This window comes from Eutrigla gurnardus, assembly GCF_963514095.1.
Source record: "Eutrigla gurnardus genome assembly, chromosome: 8".
In the NCBI taxonomy this organism is placed as follows: domain Eukaryota; kingdom Metazoa; phylum Chordata; class Actinopteri; order Perciformes; family Triglidae; genus Eutrigla; species Eutrigla gurnardus.
This window is the reverse complement of record NC_139922.1, coordinates 24,525,178-24,545,623: the sequence shown is the minus strand read 5'-3', so window position 1 is coordinate 24,545,623 and position 20,446 is coordinate 24,525,178. Positions and strand designations below refer to the sequence as shown.

The window sequence follows — 20,446 nt, the reverse complement described above, 5'->3', positions numbered from 1 at the left end:
TCAAGACCAGGAAATCGAGTTTTATGAAATATTAAACACCCTCTCAACATGCATAGATATGCAATCTAAAAACTTTTATTTTGTATTACTCATGACAACACTGATTACTTTGTGTTGGATATTTTAAGATAGAACAAGACACTAACCACAACTTTAAAAAAATACAAATAAAAAAGATTCGAAGGAGGAAAATGTGCTTTTAAGAATAATAACGTGTTACTGTCAGTTAAAACGGTGACATAAACCGAGGACGGACACGTGTTTAAATCAGTTCACGTGTTTATCATGAAGGATCCCTGAATAAACAGTCAGAGTGAGACCTCTTCCATCCCGCTGACAACAATCACTTCCTTGTTCTCCTGCAGGTTGAAGACGGAGGAATCCTATTCGCTGCTGATGTTCTCTCTCTCTCTCTCTCTCTCTCTCTCTCTCTCTCTCTCTCTCTCTCTCTCTCTCTCTCTCTCTCTCTCTCTCTCTCTCTCTCTCTCTCTCTCTCTCTCTCTCTCTCTCTCTCTCTCTCTCTCTCTCTCTCCCCAAAGATCTGTTTTATTCAATCATGGGACCTTTTTCTTCTTCTTTCAGTACATAAATTCTTATTTAATGTAAATAAACAGAAACAAGTGACCAGCGAGCCCCTTTGATAAAACCAGTCAATAATACACAAGTATTTACAGTGACATCACATCCAAACATCAACGTGTCACTGCCTAACAGTGACGTCACACAGGAAAACATTTGTGAAATGAACTTCCTGTTTCCTGATGTTCTAGTAAACTGAACCAACTGAAGAACATCTTCAATGTCATTTAACCTTCTTGTCCATTTGTTTTGGTGGAACCGTCGGTTCCTTCACCTCCTCATGAAGAACCCAGTTCTATGTGTCGACAAGTGGAGAACGTCTCGTCTCGTATGGACAGCTGTGTTGATACCTCGGTGAACGATAAATAATAAGAAACCATTTACACTAACCCCCATCCTGGACCCAGACCCGAAGCTGAACCCCCTGGAGCTGAAGATCATGTCTGCTAAAATAAAGGTTAATTTATGGCGTTTGTTCTCTGACTAAATAAATACCCGCTAATAAATAAATTAACAGGAAGTAGTTCTGCCAAACCGGCTGCTTCCACATGAAGACAGAAATAAAAACATAAACATAAAGAAAAGAAATAAATACTTTTCTCTGTGATCCTTTAACATCCAGTGTGATTTTCATCCAGAGTCCAGAGCCCTGTAGGTTCAGTGTTATGTTCATTCTGAGTCCAGATCCCTGTATGTTCAGTGTTATGTTCATTCTGAGTCCAGAGCCCTGTAGGTTCAGGGTTACATTAAAAGGGACTGGCTGGGCAGAGAGCTGTGGACCTCCTGCAGGTCTCCCCCTTCCTCCTCCTCCTCCTCTCCTCCCTCCATCCAGGGGTGAGACAGGATCTCCTCCAGAGTGGGACGCTCCTTGGGACAGTAAGACAGGCACCAGCGAATCAGAGACTGGCATTCTGTGAAGAAAATCAGACAGCAGGTTGTCGTTAAAGTGCTCAACTCTCACTCCAGCCAATCAGATTGCACAGGAAGGAGAGGGGTGGGCTCTGCTCACCTTTAGAGAGCCGTCTGGTGAAAATAGGCGTGGCCCCAACGATCTCCTGGTCACGCTCAAATGGGATGTCGCCGCAAACCATGTCGAAGAGCAAGACCCCGAGAGACCAGACGGTCAGGGAGACCGCTTCGTAGGATTGGGACAGGATCCACTCCGGGGGACTGTAGACCCGGGTACCTGAAGAGACCAGGAGGAGAGTAAGCAACCATCCTAGTTCCTGGTGATCAATAAACCAGATCAGGATCTGCTGCCCACCTTCAAACTCTGTGTATGGAGTCTCTTTGAGGGGCGCTCCGGATCCAAAATCCACGATCTTCACGTCCAGCGTCCTCGTGTCAACCACGATGTTCTCGTCCTTGATGTCCCGGTGCACCACGCCGTGGGCCTGGAGGAACCGCAGCGCCTCCACGATCTGATGGAAGAACCTGAGGGGACGGAACGGAGAACGTTAACGCCACAGAACCAGACAGAGTAGAACCAGACAGTGTAGAACAGAAGCGTAGAACAGAAGAGTAGAACCTGAGTGCGAGGCGTTCTGGCAGCGCTCCTCTCTCAGTGATGAAGTCGAACAGATCCTGACACTGCAGCGGTCTCTCCAGGACCAGCAGGAAGCCCCGCCCATCGGCCTCGAACCAGTCCAGCATGCGGACGACGCCCCTGTGACCTCCGACCTCCGACAGGCGCCGCAGCAGAGCAATCTCCATGGGAACAGGGCCGAGCTCACCGGGCTGAGGGATCAAAGACATTTATTTACTCTCACTGTGACAACAAACAACATTTTATGGTTCTCACACTTGTTTAAAACTATTTACCTTCCTGCAGAATATATTAATAATAATGATATTTCTAACAATTTGTTTTTATTAATCTGACGGTCTAAATGTTTCAGCTCATATTTAAGATGATCATTTAACGGAACTACGTTCTGGAAACAACAACCACATTAATACAAACAGAAACCACATGTGGGCCTTTTTATCCGTCACACTGAAACGCTGTTTGGTTCTCAAGGGTTATTTCTGCCCTGAATTCCACCTGCAGGATTTCCCAGGTGTTTTCATGCGTTGGGGAAGTTCCACTCAAAGTTCTGATGACTAAGAAGCGAGACCGCCATCGAGGGGGAAACCCCTGCTGTCATTTACTGAGCCGTGACATCACAGGAAGGAGGGGGTGTGAGTCCCCTGTCAGTCCAGCAGAGGGCAGAACCGACCCTGCGTCTGTTTCCACTCAACAAGGTTTCCCCTCCTACAGCTCAGACCACCAACCCCCCAGTCCCCCCAGTGGCACCGACTCTCCCCCCGTTTCATCCCAGTAAACATTTATTTGATATATGAAAAAACTTCACGTTGGGTTTTCTAATATTTAACAAACCAAACTATTAAATAAAAATATTAAATTAACGAGCAGATAAGGGAATAAAGGTCTCACCAGTCGGGCCCACTGCTGAACTCGGTCACTGGAAACCTGTTTGACGGCGACCTGGAGGGACAAAAAGGACAAGACTGATCATTTTTGAAAACTTTTGATCATCTTTATCATTTATCCTGATGGAACACATGAATATTAATGAGGCTGGAGTCTGACCTGCAGTCCATCAGAGAGCCTCTGGCCTGAAAACACCGAGCCGAAACCCCCGCTGCCGAGCAGAGAACCACAGCGGTACCGGCTGCAGAACGGTTCCTTCACTGTGGGAGGGGGGGGGAGAACACAGGCTCATGAATAATTATCTCATTGTGTTTACTTCTAGCAGCTGATCCGGAGCCAGTGGTGGGGTCAGGTTTCACAGGCTGATGAAGCCAGTGAGGTGCAGCTGAAAGCTCCAGGGAACCTCGTAGAAACCTGAATAGTGGTCTGGCTCTGTGGTGGTCTGGTCTCAGCTGGAACCAGCTCCAGGATGGATTACAGCTTAAAAACTCTTATTTCACTTTGTATCCAGTCTCATAAAAGTAGAATATACGTGTTTTACTGGCATCACTGGACTTCCGTAAGTCTGTAGTTTGTTTGTTTGTTTAACAGAGAAGAATTAAAACTGAACCAAACCAAACAAAGTTTTCAGCAATAATTAAGAAGTCGAGTTTCTTATTTTTTTTACATTTGGTTGCAAAATATAAACAATACATATCACGTGACCACAAAAACGGTTCAGATGCAGCTCAACGGAACCGGGCTTTTACCGGTGGACCGTTAACTACTAACTAACTAGAAGGCGAAACTAGAGTTAACTAACTCAACTATAGTTAAACCAGAGTTAAGGGACTACACTTGAGTTAACTAGCTTAACTAGCAGATACAAACATGCAGCAGCTAGAGTGTAATGAGTTAGTTAACTAGTTGCATGAACGTACCGGTTTTCCCGCCGTCCTCCTCTGGATGAAGAAGCTCCAACATTTTCTGGAAGTTTTCTCTCAGTTGACGCTGATAAACTCCATCCTGCTGTCGGTTAAATTCCTCCGCGTTCTTACTTCCCGCCTTTCAAACACAATTTCCGCAAAGACGACTCCGGCAAAGCTGCAGTAAATGTCGTTTAACGGTTGAAACACCTAGAGCTGACGGAGATCCACCTGCTACGCTGCTGTTTTGATCTGTACACGGTATATACCCGGTGCGACCACGCCCACTCCGCCCTCGCTGGCCAATCAGGGGCAAGACGTGTGCCCAATGTTTTGAACAGTCCCCACCAATCAGATTCAAGCTGCGGATTTTTTTTCTTAATCTCATGAATATTCAAATCCCGCGAAAGGAATTCGTAGAATTCAAAGCGGCGAGCGACGAAGATGAAGGTGTTGACGGGAAACCGCTCAGAGGACGGTTTCCCCAAAAGACACGCGCGCATACACACACGCGCGCGCGCACACACTGAAGGCATTGAAAGAAACTAACGGTCCCTTTACGTGATGCGCGCTCTCGGTTCCTCTCTCACGCACGCGCATACATTTTGGGTGGGATAGGTTTCCTTTTTCTGTCAAAATAAACGTGTCCGAGTTTACAAGAAAAATAAGACATTTGACGACTCTAGGCTACTCCTTTACTGCAGTAAAAGTAATAATACAGGTGTGAAAATACTCCACTACAAGTAAAAGTACTAATACACACAAAGTAGTAAAAGTGTCTTAATGTAGTTAAAGTAGTTGTAGTACATGTAGTTGAAGTAGTTGCAGTAAAAGTATGTATATGTAGTTGAAGTAGTTGTAGTAAAAGTATCTAAATGTAGTTGTAGTTAAAGTATCAAAATATATTTGAAGTAGTTGTAGTAAAAGTATATAAATGTAGTTGAAGTAGTTTGGGTTTCGGTTTGTGAAATGTTGAACTTTATCTCACTGTTGTCATGGCGATCAGTCAGTCGGTAATGATGGAAGAAAACGTGTTTTTTCGTGCAGAAAAGAAATTAAATCTCCCAAACACTTTTTTTTTTCAGAAACATTTTCCTCTTTTATTCCAAGAAAAAAAAAGGTATTTTCATCCCAAACGATAAAATAAAATAAAACAAACTTATATTATTAATAACAACAATAATAATAAATCATTAAGAGGATAAGTATGACAATTCTCACATTTTTTTCTCTCCTTTTTTTATTATTTGTCGCTTTTTCTCTATGATGATATTGGTCGTGGTCGATTAAACATGCAGCTAAATAAGTCCGATGATGACGATGATGATGATGAAGAAGGTGACAGTGAAGAGGAGCAGGAGGAGGAAGAGGAACAGGAGGAGGAGGAGCATGAAGATGACGAGGAGACAGGAGGAGTTACAGACCGTGAAGTCAGTGCTGGCCGGAGGATTTTTTTTCCCCAGATGATGATGGGGAAGTGAATGTGCGTTGCTTGACACAAAATGGCCACCAGAGGCGTAAAAAATATGAGCGAGAAAACATTTATTGCTACTGACAGCTAAGCTAATGAGTTAGCGTTGTTAGCAAGAACTAGCTTTAAAACATAAGTAAGACTTGAGGTGATCGCTCGCTCACTACAGACTGGATGTCTTGTTCAGTTCTGATTAGCATTTTTCATTGAAAACAATGGCTCTCTTAGCCGCAGAGCTAACAGTCTGCTAGCAACCAAATGACAGTTGACCCCAAAAACGAAGATATTAAAATTTAAAAGTGATCATCAGGTCTGTGAGCGTCAAATTAAAATGATAAATCAAATCAGCATTAAGACCGAGCTCCATCTGTAACCAGGAAAGATAGAGAGGGAAGGAAACGGGAAACAGGAAGCAGGAAGCAGGAGACGAGTGATGAACAGATGAGTTGAAACGTCTGCAGAAAAAAACAAGTGTGCATTTCTTTGTTTGATGTTTTATTTGTTTCCCTGGTCGATCTCCTTCTGAGGGTCAGAGGTGGAGGGGCAGGATGGAGGGCGAGGAGGGGAGGTCCAAGGTCACCACCGTGTTGGCCGACTATCAGCTGCTGTCGGGTGACGGCTCTCTCTCTCGATGCATGGCAGCGGCGGTGGCGCTCTGGTGCTTCATGCTGTCCAGGTACTCCTGCTGAGAGACCGCCAGCACCGAGGCCAGGATCTCATCGTCCTCCCAGTCCGTCAGACCTGAGAGACACAGACCGGGGCACAGACCGCGTTACAGGGCAGGCTAGAGACCGGGTCACGGGCCACATTACAGACCACATCACAGAGCAGGCTGGAGACCAGTTGATCCGAGGTGATGGACCCCGTTTAGTTCGGAAACACGTTCTGGTGAATCACAAGCGTGGTCTGGTCCAGCTGAACCAGACCACGGCTCAGCTGAACCAGACCACAGTCCAGCGGAACTGGACCACTGAACCAGACCACGGTCAAGCTGATACAAAACACGACTCAGCTGAACCAGACCAAGGTCCAGCTGAACCAGACCACGGTCCTGGTGGACCACTAGTGGCGGGTAGGGGTGTGAATCTTTGGCTTCACAGCGATTCGATTAACGATACGGTAGTTGGCGATTCGATTCAAGGACGATTTTTTTTTGTAACGATTCGATTCAATATGATTCTGTAAACCACGATTCGATTCAGTAACTTGTAACCAAATTCTATATCCATGAAATAAACATGCAATAATGCGAGTGAGACAATCTGTATTCTTCTGAAAGGCGAAAAAATAACATATTTATTCTATAAAAAAGTAGTCCTGCATAATATTTTATGCTGAATACAAAAATGTAATTAAACATTGCTCAGTTATTTTGAACATTATTCAGTAGACTACATGCTGGCAGGGGAGAGAGTGTCTTAAACGTATTAAAACATTAATCATAAGTAAGAATCACGATTCATCCGATTAAATGCATTTATATCGATTATTGGTGAAGCCAAAACGATTCATTCTATTTATTTATTTTAGCAGATCGATTTAGTTGAATCTATAGGACTGACAATCGATTAATCGAATAGTGGCGGGTCAGAACAGTCATAAACCGGATCAACAAGTTCGACAGACTCCACCAGCCCACCTGGTCTACCAGACTAAGACTTCTAGGATCATTAGATTATTTGGACTCCAGCTCAGAGACGACACACACACACACACACACACACACACACACACACACACACACACACACACACACACACACACACACACACACACACACACACACACACACACACACACACACACACACACACACACACACACACACACACACACACAGCAGCTTCCTGTTGAGCTTCGACTGTTTTTGACAACACAAAGTGATGGGACGAGCAGCAGAACTGTAGTAACTGTAGTTGTAGTAGTACTGCAGCAGTAGTAGTAGTACTAACAGCAGTAGTCGTAGTAGTATAAACAATGTCTTACCAAACGCTGTAGGGGACATCTCCTGCATGATGGCTCTGTACTCCAAATGATGACGACTCTGATTACTGGGACCTACACACACACGCATACACACACACGCACAGCACACACACACACGCATACACACACGCACAGCACACACACGCATACGCATACACACACACGCACAGCACACACACACACGCATACGCATACACACACACACACACGTGCACGCGCACACACACACACACACACACACACACACACACACACACACACACACACACACACACACACACACACACACACACACACACACACACACACACACACACACACACACACACACACACACACGTCAGCTCATGCTGCTCTGGCTGAGGGGGTTGAAGTCAGTAGCCCCTTTTAGACAGACAGTTCCGCCGTAATGGGAAGGCGAGTCAAAATGCTGCGAACCGTTGCGGTTAGATAGAACCTTGTTTGTCGGCGTTTAGATAGAACCTTGTTTGTGGGCGTTTGAATAGAACCTTGTTTGTCGGCGTTTAGATAGAACCTTGTTTGTCGGCGTTTAGATAGAACCTAGGTAGTACCCCAACGTTGCGGAACAAGTGAGACGTCCCACTGCGCAGCCGGCGTCTCGTCTGTGGACTCGGCTGTGTGACGTGTTCAATGAGCATCGGAAATCTGATTATCCCACTGCATCAAAACAATTATGAAAGGTGAAGTTTTGCTCGTCTCGCATATTTACGCGACTCTTCAACCGCAAGCGAAGTTGCTGTGCATCATAAACATTCCGATGCGTATAACAGCAGCCTCATACGAGCAACTACCAGCGTTTTATCTGCTTCGGATCTACGCTTTGAGCTTGTTAAATCGGCCGGCGGCGTGTCGCCCTGGTAACACGTCTACACTACGTCACGTCTTTTCCACCTCGGGTGCTCGGAGCGTTTACATAGAACGCCGTATCGCCTCATCTCGACCTCCGTTGCCATCTCAGTAACAGAATATAACGCCTTTCCGCCTTGGAGAGCGTTTAGACTGACGACGGGGTGGAATAATGGCGGAATACTCCCACAACAAAAAAGGCAGTCTAAATGGGGCTAGTGTGATGTCAGTGTGATGTCAGCGTGTTACCTGGGGCGCAGGGTGAGGGGGGTTTGCTGAGGATGAGGGCGGCTCCAGAGGGCGACGGGGGCTTGTTGTTGGTCGACGGCACCGTGGGGAGGTCTGAGTGGGAGTGGGAGTGGGAGGGGTCAGAGTCACGTTGCCGTGGTGACCGGGAGCTCCAGTCGTCCGGTCCGCTGGAGGCCGCCGCCGTAGCCGAGCTGCAGGTAGCGGTGGCCTTACGGGGCTGGAAGGGAAAAGGGGGACTTAGCGGGACTTAGAGGGACTTAGACCTCTTTGGGACGTGGACCAGGACTCCCGGTGGGAGACGTACCTGTCTGGCCTGCTTCTCCTGGTCCTGCAGCCACTGCAGGTAGGACTCGCGCGCCACCTGCTCCTCGATGGCCTCGTTGGTGGCCTCCCAGTCCGTCGCCCTCTTCTTGTCCTCCAGCATCTGCTGCTCGATCCACGACTCCTCCGACGTCTTGATGGCCGACTTCATCAGGGTCTGCTCCGCGTACTGAGGAGCAGAGTCACAGCACCAGGTCTTAGACACCGCGGTCCCATCAGCACCGCTCCAAGTCTGGAAACTACACTTCCCACAATGCTTTTGGGGGGATACGAACTGGAGAAACAACAAGCCCCATTTCCCCCTCCGTCAAGGACGTGGTTGGAACCACAGGACCAGAACAGAGGACTGAACGTGTCTAAGAGGTCATGTGACCAGGAGACAAGATTGTTGCCAGTTGTCATGGTGACAACACACGTCAGTGGGGCTGTAACGTGATGACGCAGCTCACCAGAGAGAGAGGACGTCTGGATAGTTAGCTCAGTAGCTAAGTAGCTAGTTAGCTAGGTAGCTAGTTAGCTAGGTAGCTAGACTTAGACTTTACTTTGCCCCCAGGAGGACAGTTGTTTCCACAGTCCTGATACACACATTGACAAAGGGCAGACACACAATAGGAAAACTACACAAGACTACAAAAACGCACATAGCATGAGCAAACAGCACCACACTGATAGGCTAGGTAGCCAGTTATCTAATTAGCTAGATAGCTGGTGAGTGAATTAGCATCTCAGAATCAGAATTAGCCAAGTAGCTGACTATAGCTAACTAGCATGCTGTCCTTTAGTTAGCTAGCTAGCCTGCTAACTGAATGTTTGAGTCATGTTCCAGCATCAGAGAGGATGTTAAATGTACTCTCTGTCTGTGTCTCTACCCGTCTCTGTCTCTACCTGTCTGTCTGTCTCTACCTACCTGTCTGTCTGTCTGTCTCTACTTGTGTGTGTGTGTGTCTGTCTGTCTGTCTCTACCTGTCCGTGTGTCTCTACTTGTGTATGTGTGTGTGTGTGTGTGTGTGTGTGTGTGTGTGTGTGTGTGTGTGTGTGTCTCTACCTGTCTGTCTCTCTACCTGTCTGTCTGTGCTCTACTGTATACAGGAGAGGTCCACTACAGTGGTTGCCATGGCTGCCGCTCCCTTCTAATGCCGATTTATTTCTATGAACTGCTGGAGTGTATCTGACTAAGGAGGCGGTCTAGAAGAGTCCTCCTGGTCTAGAAGAGTCCTACTGTCTAGTGTCCATTAGTTCAGGTCAAGGTGTCTGACTGAATGTACAGGACTAAACACTGTTGCTGCAGAAGGAATCGAAACACATGAGGACTCCAAGTCTGACTCCCTCTCTGGTCTTACAGGTTCTGGTTTTGGTACCCCGGGTTTGAAGGCGGGCAGTCCCAGTCCGACCCCGATCGTGGCCTTGTTGGGGTTCACCACAGAGTTGTAGTGGATGTTGCGGTGGTAGCTCACTCTGATTGGCTCGTCGTTGTTCTGGTGGATGCCATGGAACGTGTTGATTGGCTCTGTGGTGGGAGGAAGAGGAGGGGCTGAGGTAAGGCAGTACCTGATTGGCTGACAGATCTGGAGCTGGTTCTAATGGGCCAGAGGGACTCACCTGTGCTGTACTGGTACACCTCCACCGGTCTGTTGTACATCTCAGCCATCGCCTGCATCTCGATGTGGTTGCCGTGGCAATTGTTTTTCCTCTTCCTGTTGATGTATGTGGTGAAGTCCTCCGTCACATAGTTGGAGAAATAGTCGGCGTTTTTCATCTGGAGGGTGAGAAAACTTTATAGACACTGACGGGAGGAGACGGCGGTTAACTAATCCCAGTAGAGAGGAGAGACTCACCAGGTAGTCCATACAGTGTTTCCTGACCACCTCATGCATGTCCTGGTCCCCGTAGACCTGGTCAGCTGAGACACAGAGACACCCGGTCAACAACACAGCTCACATTTACACACATGTTGACCAGCCACGGCAATCGTAGACCACATTACTCCAGAGACCAGGCCAGACTATGTGGAGAAACCAAAGACTGTCTGTGGTCCCCCAGAGGTCTAGATAGTAGCTCACATTAGTCCAGAGACCAGACCAGACTATGTGCAGAAACCAGAGACTGTCTGTGGTCCCCCAGAGGTCTAGATAGTAGCTCACATTAGTCCAGAGACCAGACCAGACTATGTGGAGAAACCAGAGACTGTCTGTGGTCCCCCAGAGGTCTAGATAGTAGCTCACATTAGTCCAGAGACCAGACCAGACTATGTGGAGAAACCAGAGATTGTCTGTGATCCAAACAACAAGGTTGTTCTCTGTCGTATTTATGATTACCTTATTTGGAGTGTTGATGGAGCAGCTACAATGTTAGCATAGCCTAGCACCCATCAACCAGACTCAACCAGACAGTCTTGCAGACAGACCTAACAAAGCATGACTTAACACTTTTTACTGATCGCCATCATGATGGAGTTATTTCAGCATCCTTTTCAACTGGTTATTGATATTAAATCACAGATAAATACTTTATTCTGGTTCCTCCAGCTGTAAACAGAAAACATGCTTTGCGTTTGGCGTGAACACACCTTTGTATGATTGGGAGACTTTAAAAAAACAACATAACAACACTAATAATGATAATGAGCTGTCATTAAAGCTAACTGGTGTGTGATGTCATCGTCATGCTGACAGAAGTCAATGTTTGTAGGTCACACGGAGAAGCTTAAAGGAACAGTTTAATATGTTTCAACAGAAAAACAACTAAATATTAACACAAATCAACCTGACATACAAGGATTCACTCACTTACACACACACTCTCTCACACACACACACACACACACACACACACACACACACACACACACACACACACACACACACACACACACAACACACACACACACACACACACACACACACACACACACACACAGCTGGAGGTATGCAAATGAGCATTCGCCTACTTTGGTTAGATTTCCAGCAAGTCACATGGTCTGTCACCACGGCAATTCTCAGAACCTCCCCAACTACTTCCTTTTTCTCATCAGCAGTGTGCACACACACACACACACACACACACAGAAAGTAGAATACACTCATAACAGAACTGGTTGAGCAGCAGCAGGTGTCAGAAACACTCAGAGAATCTCCAAACAGAGAGCGAGAGCGAGAAACAGAGACAGAGACAGAGACAGAGACAGAGAGAGAGTGTGTGTGTGTGTGTGTGTGTGTGTGTGTGAGGGTCTCAAGGTGTTTCTACACTGAGACCCCTCGATGCGCCCCGATGAACTTTTGCCCGTCGACGACTCTTCAAACTGCTGAGCCTCACTTACACAATCAGCTACTATCTTTATCTTATTATTATTGCTATTATTAATATTATTATTATTGTCATCAGCATTCGGAGCTTTCCACCTCCCTGTTCACACTGAGGTGGTCCTTCCTGGTCTCTCCCCTGAGACGACCTTCTCTGAGCCCCCATTCCGTCATGTGCCGTGTGAATGACACTTACTTGGTTGGTGTCAAATTATTTGAGAAAGAAAACTATTTAAACAGATGCTAACTGAGAATCAGATAGACAGAAGATAGATTTCTGCAGAATTGATAGTCAACCACACACACGCACGCACACACACACAGCAGCGACACTGATTGGTCAGCCTGGATGTTATTCTGAGAAAAGGGCTGATGACGATAACTTCTTTATCTTAAACTCACAGGCTGACACCACCCTGACCACCACCGCCCTGCAAGGCATTCTGGGTACTGTGGTTCACCAATTCAGGTCCACTCGGGTCACTCGGGTACACACAAGTCCACTTGTTGGACCTGGATGTCACCATGACAACTACCAACAATCACCATGTTATTCTCCTAGTCACATGACCTCTGAAAAGAGTTCATCAGAAGAGTCGGTGCTCCAAATAGAGACAAAGTGAGAGGAGGAGAGAGAACTAAATACAGGAGGTCTGACCCTTCAGTGACGCCGGACAGGGTTACCATGGCAACACCCTCCATAACAACAGATCAGGTGGGTGGAATCAACTGTAGAACCGGTTCAGCCGACTCTCCACCACAACAACACGGACTCAACGCTACTCTGGTTATGTCATGTGCTGCGTTCAGGGACACTCCCCGCTGGGATTTAACAGGCATCTGATCAGGATCTCCTTCTCTGTCTGAAGCATGACCAGTTGCAGCGCATGCTAGGACCAAACAAGTCCACAAAGGCCATTAGATCTAAAGCGAGCACTGTATCAGTTTTTGAAATACTTTTACTTTACATGAGTATTTCCATGTTCTGTTACTTGTACTTGGATTTTTAACTGCTCTACATTTATCTTTATTTATCTACCAGCTGGGAGGAGGCCACAGGGACGACCCAGGACTAGGTGGAGAGATTATATCTCCACACTGGCCTTGCAACGCCTCGGGATGCCCCAGTCAGAGTTGGCTGATGTGGCCTGGGAAAGGGAAGTTTGGGGTCCCCTGCTGGAGCTGCTGCCCCCGCGGCCCGACACCGGATAAGCGGTTGAAGATGCCATGCCACATTGTGAAATTATAAAGTTCATCTATCTATTTGTGTTTGTTGATCCTCACAAAGATAGCTGTGCAAGGACACACACACACACACACACACACACACACACACACACACACACACACACACACACACACACACACACACACACACACACACACACACACACACACACACACACACACACACACACACACACAGCAGTGTGTCTGTTTAAAGGATTCACATCTACAAAGACAAAATAATAGAAACGCATTTCAGTTCTACAGCCAACACTGACCCCTGCTGGTGACCACTGGAACTGCACACAACCACTGTGTGTGAGAGTGTGTGTGTGTGTGTGTGTGTGTGTGACTCACCCACGGCTCTGAACAGACACGCTCCGTCCTCCTTCATCTTCTTGATGACGAAGCCTTTCTTTTCCCTCAGAGCTTTTTCAAACCAGTGCTCCTGCTGAACACACACACACACACACACACACACACAACACACACACAACACACACACAACACACACACACACACACACACACACACACACACGTATGTTTGTTGAGCAGCATGAAATAATCGAACCTTCAGTCAGAAACAGTGGGCTGCACACATGATAATGTAATCAGATTACCTGTGTGGAGCTCAACCAATCAGAGCTCATCTCTGATGGGCTTTACTTAACTGAGATATTACTCATTCATCAGTAGTAATTCGAATAGTAAAAACATCGGTACTTTTCTAATGCTGGTATTTGGTAATGGCTATTTTTCTTCTTATAAACGTGTTTTCTAACGTTAGCACATCTCGCCCTCCTCGCCCTGCCTACCCGCATAAACGGATGCTTTTGACACATGAACTCTGACGAACAATAAAGTTTTCTGAATCACAATCACACTATCAGAAATAGTGACAGCAGCGCATCATGGAGTTAACATATGTAGATAACACATGGAGAAAACACACACGGAGAAAACACACGGAGATAAGGCACACAGAGATAACGCACACGGAGATAACGCACACGGAGATAACACACAAGGAGATAACGCACACGGAGATAACGCACAAGGAGATTACCGAATAGAAAACACACACAGAGATAACACACGCGCAGATAACACACATGGAGATAACACACACGGAGATAACGCACATGGAGATAACGCACACGGAGATAACGCACACGGAGATAACGCACACGGAGATAACACACAAGGAGATAACGCACACGGAGAAAACGCACACGGAGAAAACGCACACGTAGATATCATAACACAAACGGAGATAACACACAAGGAGATTACCGAATAGAAAACACACACAGAGATAACACGCGCAGATAACACACATGGAGATAACACACACGGAGATAACACACACATAGATAACACACACACACACATAGATCACACACACGGAGATGACACAGAGAGATAACACACATGGAGAAAACACACACAGAGATAACACACACAGATAATGAAGGTACACAAAGGTACATGAAGGTAAACGAGGGGAGATGAAGGGAGATGAAGGTAGGTAAGATCATCACTTTTACTTTGTTACATTTGGATACTTTCATCTCCTTTAATGTATCACTGCATACATGATGCGTTCAGGGGAAGGTGGTCAGCTGGTCCCTAGCTGGTCCCAGGTCTGACTATATTATATTATATGAAACATTTGCCTCACAGCGAGACCAGCACGGGTTCGGATCCGGGTTCTTTGTGTGGTATGGAGGTTCTCCCCAAGTTTCCATGGGTTCTCTCCGGGTCCAAACACATGCATGTGAACCCTGCCCTCCAGGTAGACCCTGCCCTCCAGGTAGACTCTGCCCTCCAGGTAGACCCTGCCCTCCAGGTAGACCCTGCCCTCCAGGTAGACCCTGCCCTCCAGGTAGACTCTGTCCTCAAAGTAGACCCTGCCCTCCAGGTAGACTCTGCCCTCCAGGTGGACTCTGCCCTCCAGGTGGACCCTGCCCTCCAGGTAGACTCTGTCCTCCAAGTAGACCCTGCCCTCCAAGTAGACCCTGTCCTCCAAGTAGACCCTGCCCTCCAAGTAGACCCTGCCCTCCAGGTAGACTCTGCCCTCCAGGTAGACCCTGCCCTCCAGGTAGACTCTGTCCTCCAGGTAGACCCTGCCCTCCAGGTGAACCATGCCTTCACTCAATGCATTATTATTAATATTTTTTTCAGTAAATACTTTAATACTTTTACTCAAGCAGCTATTGTGATGAACAGTTTTATATCTTCCTCAGTACTTTTTGTATACAAGTAACAGTACTTTTACTTTTATTGGGGTTGCGGCGTTGACATGTAACAGTGTTTACAGGATCAGGGCAGTGTCCCGGTTTCTGATTGGTTCACCCGTTCTGTGTCACCTGAGAGACCTGGACAGGTAGACTCTGCTGGATGACTCTTACTTTCACTCCAGTTAAATAGATGATCTGAATGTCCGTCTCCAGTTTCACCATCTACCACTGATACCAGGACACACCTCAGACCACAACGCACCTGAGTCTACTAGACCACGTCAGGGACCAGAGTCAGGTTCTCGGAACTTTAGTCTGGATCCTAGTTTCTACTCAAATAGAGCTCAGTTATTCTGACGTGATCTTGTGATTCTCACGTGATCTCGCAAATCAGCTGCTTCCAAAGGTAATACGATTTAGTCAGACATGATGGAGGAGGGGGAGGGGGAGGAGAGTCAAGTTGTAAATAGAGGAGGAGGAGGAGGAAGAGCAGCCGGAGGAAAGGGAGGAAGAGGAGGAGGAGAGTCAAGTTTAAATAGAGGAGGAAGGAGAGGAGGAGAAGGAGGAAGAGGAGAGTTACGTTGTAAATAGAGAGGAGGAAGAAGAGCAGGAGGAGAAGGAGGAAGAGGAGAGTTAAGTTGTAAATAGAGGAGGAGGAAGAGCAGCAGGAGGAGGAAATGGAGGAAGAGGAGAGCCACGTTTAAATACAGCAGGAAGGGGAGGAGGAAGAGGAGGAGAGTTAAGTTGTAAATAGAGGAGGAAGAAGAGCAGGAGGAGAAGGAGGAGGAAGAGGAGGAGGAGAATCAAGTTGTTAATAGAGAGGAGGAAGACGGGAGAAGGAGGAAGAGGAGGAGGAGGAGGAGATTAAAGTTGTGTATAGAGAGGAGGAAGAAGGAGGATGATGAGAAGGAGGAGGTGTCTCAACCAACCCAGGATGAGGAAGAACTGTTGTTACCAGATGTTTCAGTGAAATTCATTTTGTTTTTCAGCATTTTGAAATTAAACTCAGCAATAGTCTGTTTTTAAATCCGAACACATTTTATTATGGGTCATGTGAGACGGATGTTTTTTCTTTGTTCCACAAAAAAAAGAAGAACATAACCGAATGTGATGAAGAACATTTCATTATTTCCCACCACAGTTACCGTATTGTGATATCTTACACATCTCATCGGACCTGTTATCTATAACTATCAACCATTAGACCATTAACAGGATATATATATATATATATATATATATATATATATATATATATATATATATATATATATATATAAAGTGTGTTTGGGGTTCGTCTCATCGCAGCATCATTCTGTGTCTTTAAAACCGAAGTGCCGTTATAACTTTGTGTTCGGGGTTTAATATCTCTGGGTGATACCTGGGCGGTTACCATCGTTACCACCGTTACCAGGCGTTAAAACCGTTACAACCGTTACCACCGTCCAAAGAAGTCTGTCTGAGCCCGGGAAGCTAACGCTAACGCATCACAACACAACCGTTTGCCGTTTAGCCCACCTGTGTAGCTGCTAGCATCGCGCTAGCTCCATGCTAATGTTATGTTAGCTAACGTTAGCTTCCTACCTGCTCCACGGTAGCCGGGTCCATGGACTGCAGCCGGGCGGCGTTCTCGTACTCGTCCTCACTGTTGTTCCCGGCTCCCTCCTCCGTCTCCTGGCTGGACCCGACCCCTCCTGGTCCGGTCACCCCGGGTTGGCCTCCGCCGGCCAGAGCCGCCACCACTCCTCCGGAGCAGGTGCCTGCCTGCCGCCGCCTCTTGCTCAGCCCGGGCCCGGAGCAGCAGCTGCCGATGCCGCCGCCGCAGCCGACGACGCCGGCCGAAACGACCAGCTCCCCGCGGGACCCGGCCACCATCCCGCCGCCGCCGTCCCGACCCTCGCCCGGCCCCACCGGAGACGCTGAGCCGACGGGCGGCGGAGAGGCCTGCTGCGGCCGGGAGCTCGCCTCAATGCTCCGCCTGTCGTCCCTAGCGGAGGGCGGAGCGGGCTGATAGGACCACGGCGGAGGCGAAGCCCGCGGTCGGGCTCCGGTCCGCCCCGCGTGTGGGTGCTGGTGCGGGTCGGAGCCGCTCCGACGGTCGCTGTCATCGGCGTGGTCCGAGACGCCGACCCCGGAGCTGGGCTTCTTCTTCGGGAGAATCGTCATGGTGGTGTCTGTGTGCGGGAGGCAGGGAGGGGGTCAGAGGGTGACGAGTCCTCCCTTTCTGGATCAAATGCTTCGGTGTATTCGCCCTCCGTCCCGGCCGTCCGGCTCCGATCACCGACCTAAGGCTCCTAACGAACCGAAAAGCACGACGGACGCGACGCCTCGGCTCCTTTTCGACGGTTTAGTTGAACAAAAACAAAACGCGGCTCCTCTTCCCGTTCTCCAGCCCGTCCAATCCACAAAACATCAACACAATCTGACGGAGGGCCGCGACGTCACTTCCTGGTTACGACGCATTACTTTTTTTTTTTACGTCAGGCCGTTTCTCGGATCATTATCATTATTATTATTATTATTATTATTATTATTATTATTATTATTATTATTATTATTATTATTATCACTGATGAGCAGAGGAATAATTTATTTAATCTATTCTACACATAGAAAAGGCAAATTATAATGATGTTTTTTTTCTTCATTTCATTTGATCTATTATTTTTATTTTTTACTTGTTTTGAACTGTAAAGCGATCTTCAGTGTACAGAAAGGCACCTTGAAATAAAATAAATGTATAATAATAATTATTATTATTTATCATATTTATTTGTATGGCTAAAATATTAATAGGTTAATATAGTTATTTTGTTATTTTAATATTTGTGTCTGTGTTCAACACTTCCAATTACTAGTTTGTTACTATTTCCTATAAGTAATTGCTGTTTTATTGTACAGTAAATAATGGTTTAGATTAGATTAAATTAAATTAAATTAATATACATTTAAATATAAATATAATCAAGTTAAATTAAATTATATTTAATCTAATTTAATTGAAATGTCCTTATTCAGGGGTGTGGCTCTGGTTTGATTGATTTAATGTTCTTATTCATGATTAACAGAAACAAAATATAGCCAAAGGAAAACGTGTTACAGTGAAAACTTATTTCCAGATTAAAAGACAAAGTATAGCAAAATACATTCAACATAAAAACTAAAAATATAACATAAATATAAAAAAGCAATGAGCTGCCTCCGGTCTGAAGAACCGTTGGGGTCCCAGATGCTGGTCGGACTCGGGACCCTGTCAGATATTACCTCATTCATGTCAAAATATTTCACAGATTTTCCTTAAAATCTTTATAGACTTGTTTGTGTATAAATTACACCTTTATTTCTCCTTGTTGCCTGACATTAACATTCGGCAGACTTGATTTCTGATTCTGGCCATGTTGGCTTCCTCAGATCGTTGTGTGTACACTCTGGCCGACGTCAGAGAAAGACGTTGGTTTCTTGGACCATGTGATCCTGCATCTGGACGGACCAGATGCACTCATGAAAACAAATGATATGCTTATTTGCATATTTGACAATTACTTACATAGTAAGTGGAATTGTGTTGATAAATGTGTCTGGACAGTGATAATAATTTAATGTTTTTTTTTTTATTTATTTAAATCATGTTACAAATGTTTGACAGAAACAAAACTAAAACCACAAATGAAAAGTAAATAAAACAACGGTCAAACAGGAAGGAGGAGCTGCTGGACCTGAAGCCGGTCAGTGAACAAGCTGTTTATAAAACCAACATGTGGAGAAGTGGACGATGCACTTTTTGTAGTCCATTATTGTAGTTTCTCCAGCGGAGACGCACGTCAATCACCGGTGCCGATCATCAGCTGTCAATCATCAGCGGCCGCGTTATAATGACGTAGCTTAGTGAAAGTCCGGTCGGATTCTCTGAGCACCGCGGTCGACTTTTCCTAAATCCTTTTGAGTTCTCCTATATCGCCTTTCCTTAACCCTGTGACGTTTTCCCCAGAGGTCAAGGAATAGGGGTTAGGACCTCATTTTTTGACTATTCGACTGCAACCCCTGTCAATCAGCTGAATTTACCCATGATGCACCAGAATAAACTCAGCACCACCTACTGGACTGAAAGAGAAACTGTTACCAAAAGGTTGAACTTGTATTTGCAATATATATAAAAAAGATTCTGTGTAATGATACAATATAACCACAGACAATAGTGTGGTACTTTGATGTATAAATACTCTGTTTACCTGTATTTTAATACACTCAGTACTTCTGTTGTGTTTTCATGTTTCCTGCTTGAGTCCGTTTACTAAACTGCAAATACCATTATCATCATATTATAAACAATATATACACAAGTTAATAATCAGACATCAGGCTGTGGAGTGACAAAGTGCGTATTTATATATCTTCTCACACACACACACACACACGCACACGCACACGCACGCACACGCACACGCACACGCACACGCACACACACACACACACACACACACACACACACACACACACACACACACACACCTTTAGTTACATTTGATGCTCAGTGTTAAGTAATAATAATAATAATGCAATGGTTGTCTTCAAATATAGAGTGATACACTTTATACAAAATACCCTGCATATTACGGTTTAAGTGACAGTGTGATGTCATGATGGTTGTTGGCTCTGGCCAGCGGAGGGCGCCGCTGTAATAGCGTTCATCAGTTCATCTGCACATCATCCGTCGGTCAGATCGATGACTCAGTGTAAACAGAATGTGGTTGGAACGCCGGAGCTTCCTCCATCTGTTTGTCCCTGAAGAGTTTCGCTTGACAGACAGTTGAGGGATTTGGCTAAAAGTGAATAACCTGCAACCTGACGTAGTCCAGAGGTGAGCAG

General features: G+C 46.1%; 2 protein-coding genes across 5 annotated transcripts; both read right to left on the bottom strand.

Moving 5' to 3' along the window:
- Positions 1 to 59: 59 nt before the first annotated feature.
- On the bottom strand, positions 60 to 4,144 carry pim2 (Pim-2 proto-oncogene, serine/threonine kinase). The gene is made up of 7 exons (XM_084014963.1): positions 3,934 to 4,144; positions 3,173 to 3,273; positions 3,017 to 3,067; positions 2,108 to 2,316; positions 1,844 to 2,013; positions 1,589 to 1,765; positions 60 to 1,490 (listed from the first exon to the last, which is right to left on the bottom strand). The coding sequence occupies exons 1-7, from the start codon at positions 3,974 to 3,976 to the stop codon at positions 1,321 to 1,323; spliced, it is 921 nt and encodes a 306-aa protein (XP_083871089.1). The 5' UTR covers positions 3,977 to 4,144; the 3' UTR covers positions 60 to 1,320.
- An 862-nt stretch (positions 4,145 to 5,006) lies between these two features.
- Positions 5,007 to 18,000, bottom strand: otud5a (OTU deubiquitinase 5a). Of its 4 annotated transcripts, none has more exons than XM_084014935.1 (9): positions 17,165 to 18,000; positions 13,696 to 13,786; positions 10,648 to 10,712; positions 10,412 to 10,568; positions 10,153 to 10,319; positions 8,796 to 8,981; positions 8,492 to 8,708; positions 7,376 to 7,447; positions 5,007 to 6,130 (listed from the first exon to the last, which is right to left on the bottom strand). In XM_084014935.1, the coding sequence occupies exons 1-9, from the start codon at positions 17,744 to 17,746 to the stop codon at positions 5,988 to 5,990; spliced, it is 1,680 nt and encodes a 559-aa protein (XP_083871061.1). In that variant the 5' UTR covers positions 17,747 to 18,000; the 3' UTR covers positions 5,007 to 5,987. The 4 variants fall into 4 exon arrangements, with proteins under 4 accessions (XP_083871061.1, XP_083871063.1, XP_083871060.1 ...); XM_084014934.1 differs by having other exon boundaries at positions 5,009 to 6,130; positions 13,696 to 13,789; XM_084014936.1 differs by having other exon boundaries at positions 5,011 to 6,130; positions 10,171 to 10,319; positions 13,696 to 13,789.
- Positions 18,001 to 20,446: the final 2,446 nt, after the last annotated feature.

Coding starts and splice junctions, on each gene's coding strand:
- pim2 (XM_084014963.1), bottom strand. CDS start 3,976: ATGTTGGAGCTTCTTCATCCAGAGGAGGACGGCGGGAAAACCG. Junction 1,766..1,843: donor TCCATACACAGAGTTTGAAG/GTGGGCAGCAGA, acceptor TGGTCTCTTCAG/GTACCCGGGTCTACAGTCCC. Junction 1,491..1,588: donor CACCAGACGGCTCTCTAAAG/GTGAGCAGAGCC, acceptor TTTTCTTCACAG/AATGCCAGTCTCTGATTCGC.
- otud5a (XM_084014934.1), bottom strand. CDS start 17,746: ATGACGATTCTCCCGAAGAAGAAGCCCAGCTCCGGGGTCGGCGTCTCG. Junction 13,790..17,164: donor ACCCGGCTACCGTGGAGCAG/GTAGGAAGCTAA, acceptor GTGTGTGTTCAG/CAGGAGCACTGGTTTGAAAA. Junction 6,131..7,375: donor GATGTCCCCTACAGCGTTTG/GTAAGACATTGT, acceptor TGTGTCTCTCAG/GTCTGACGGACTGGGAGGAC.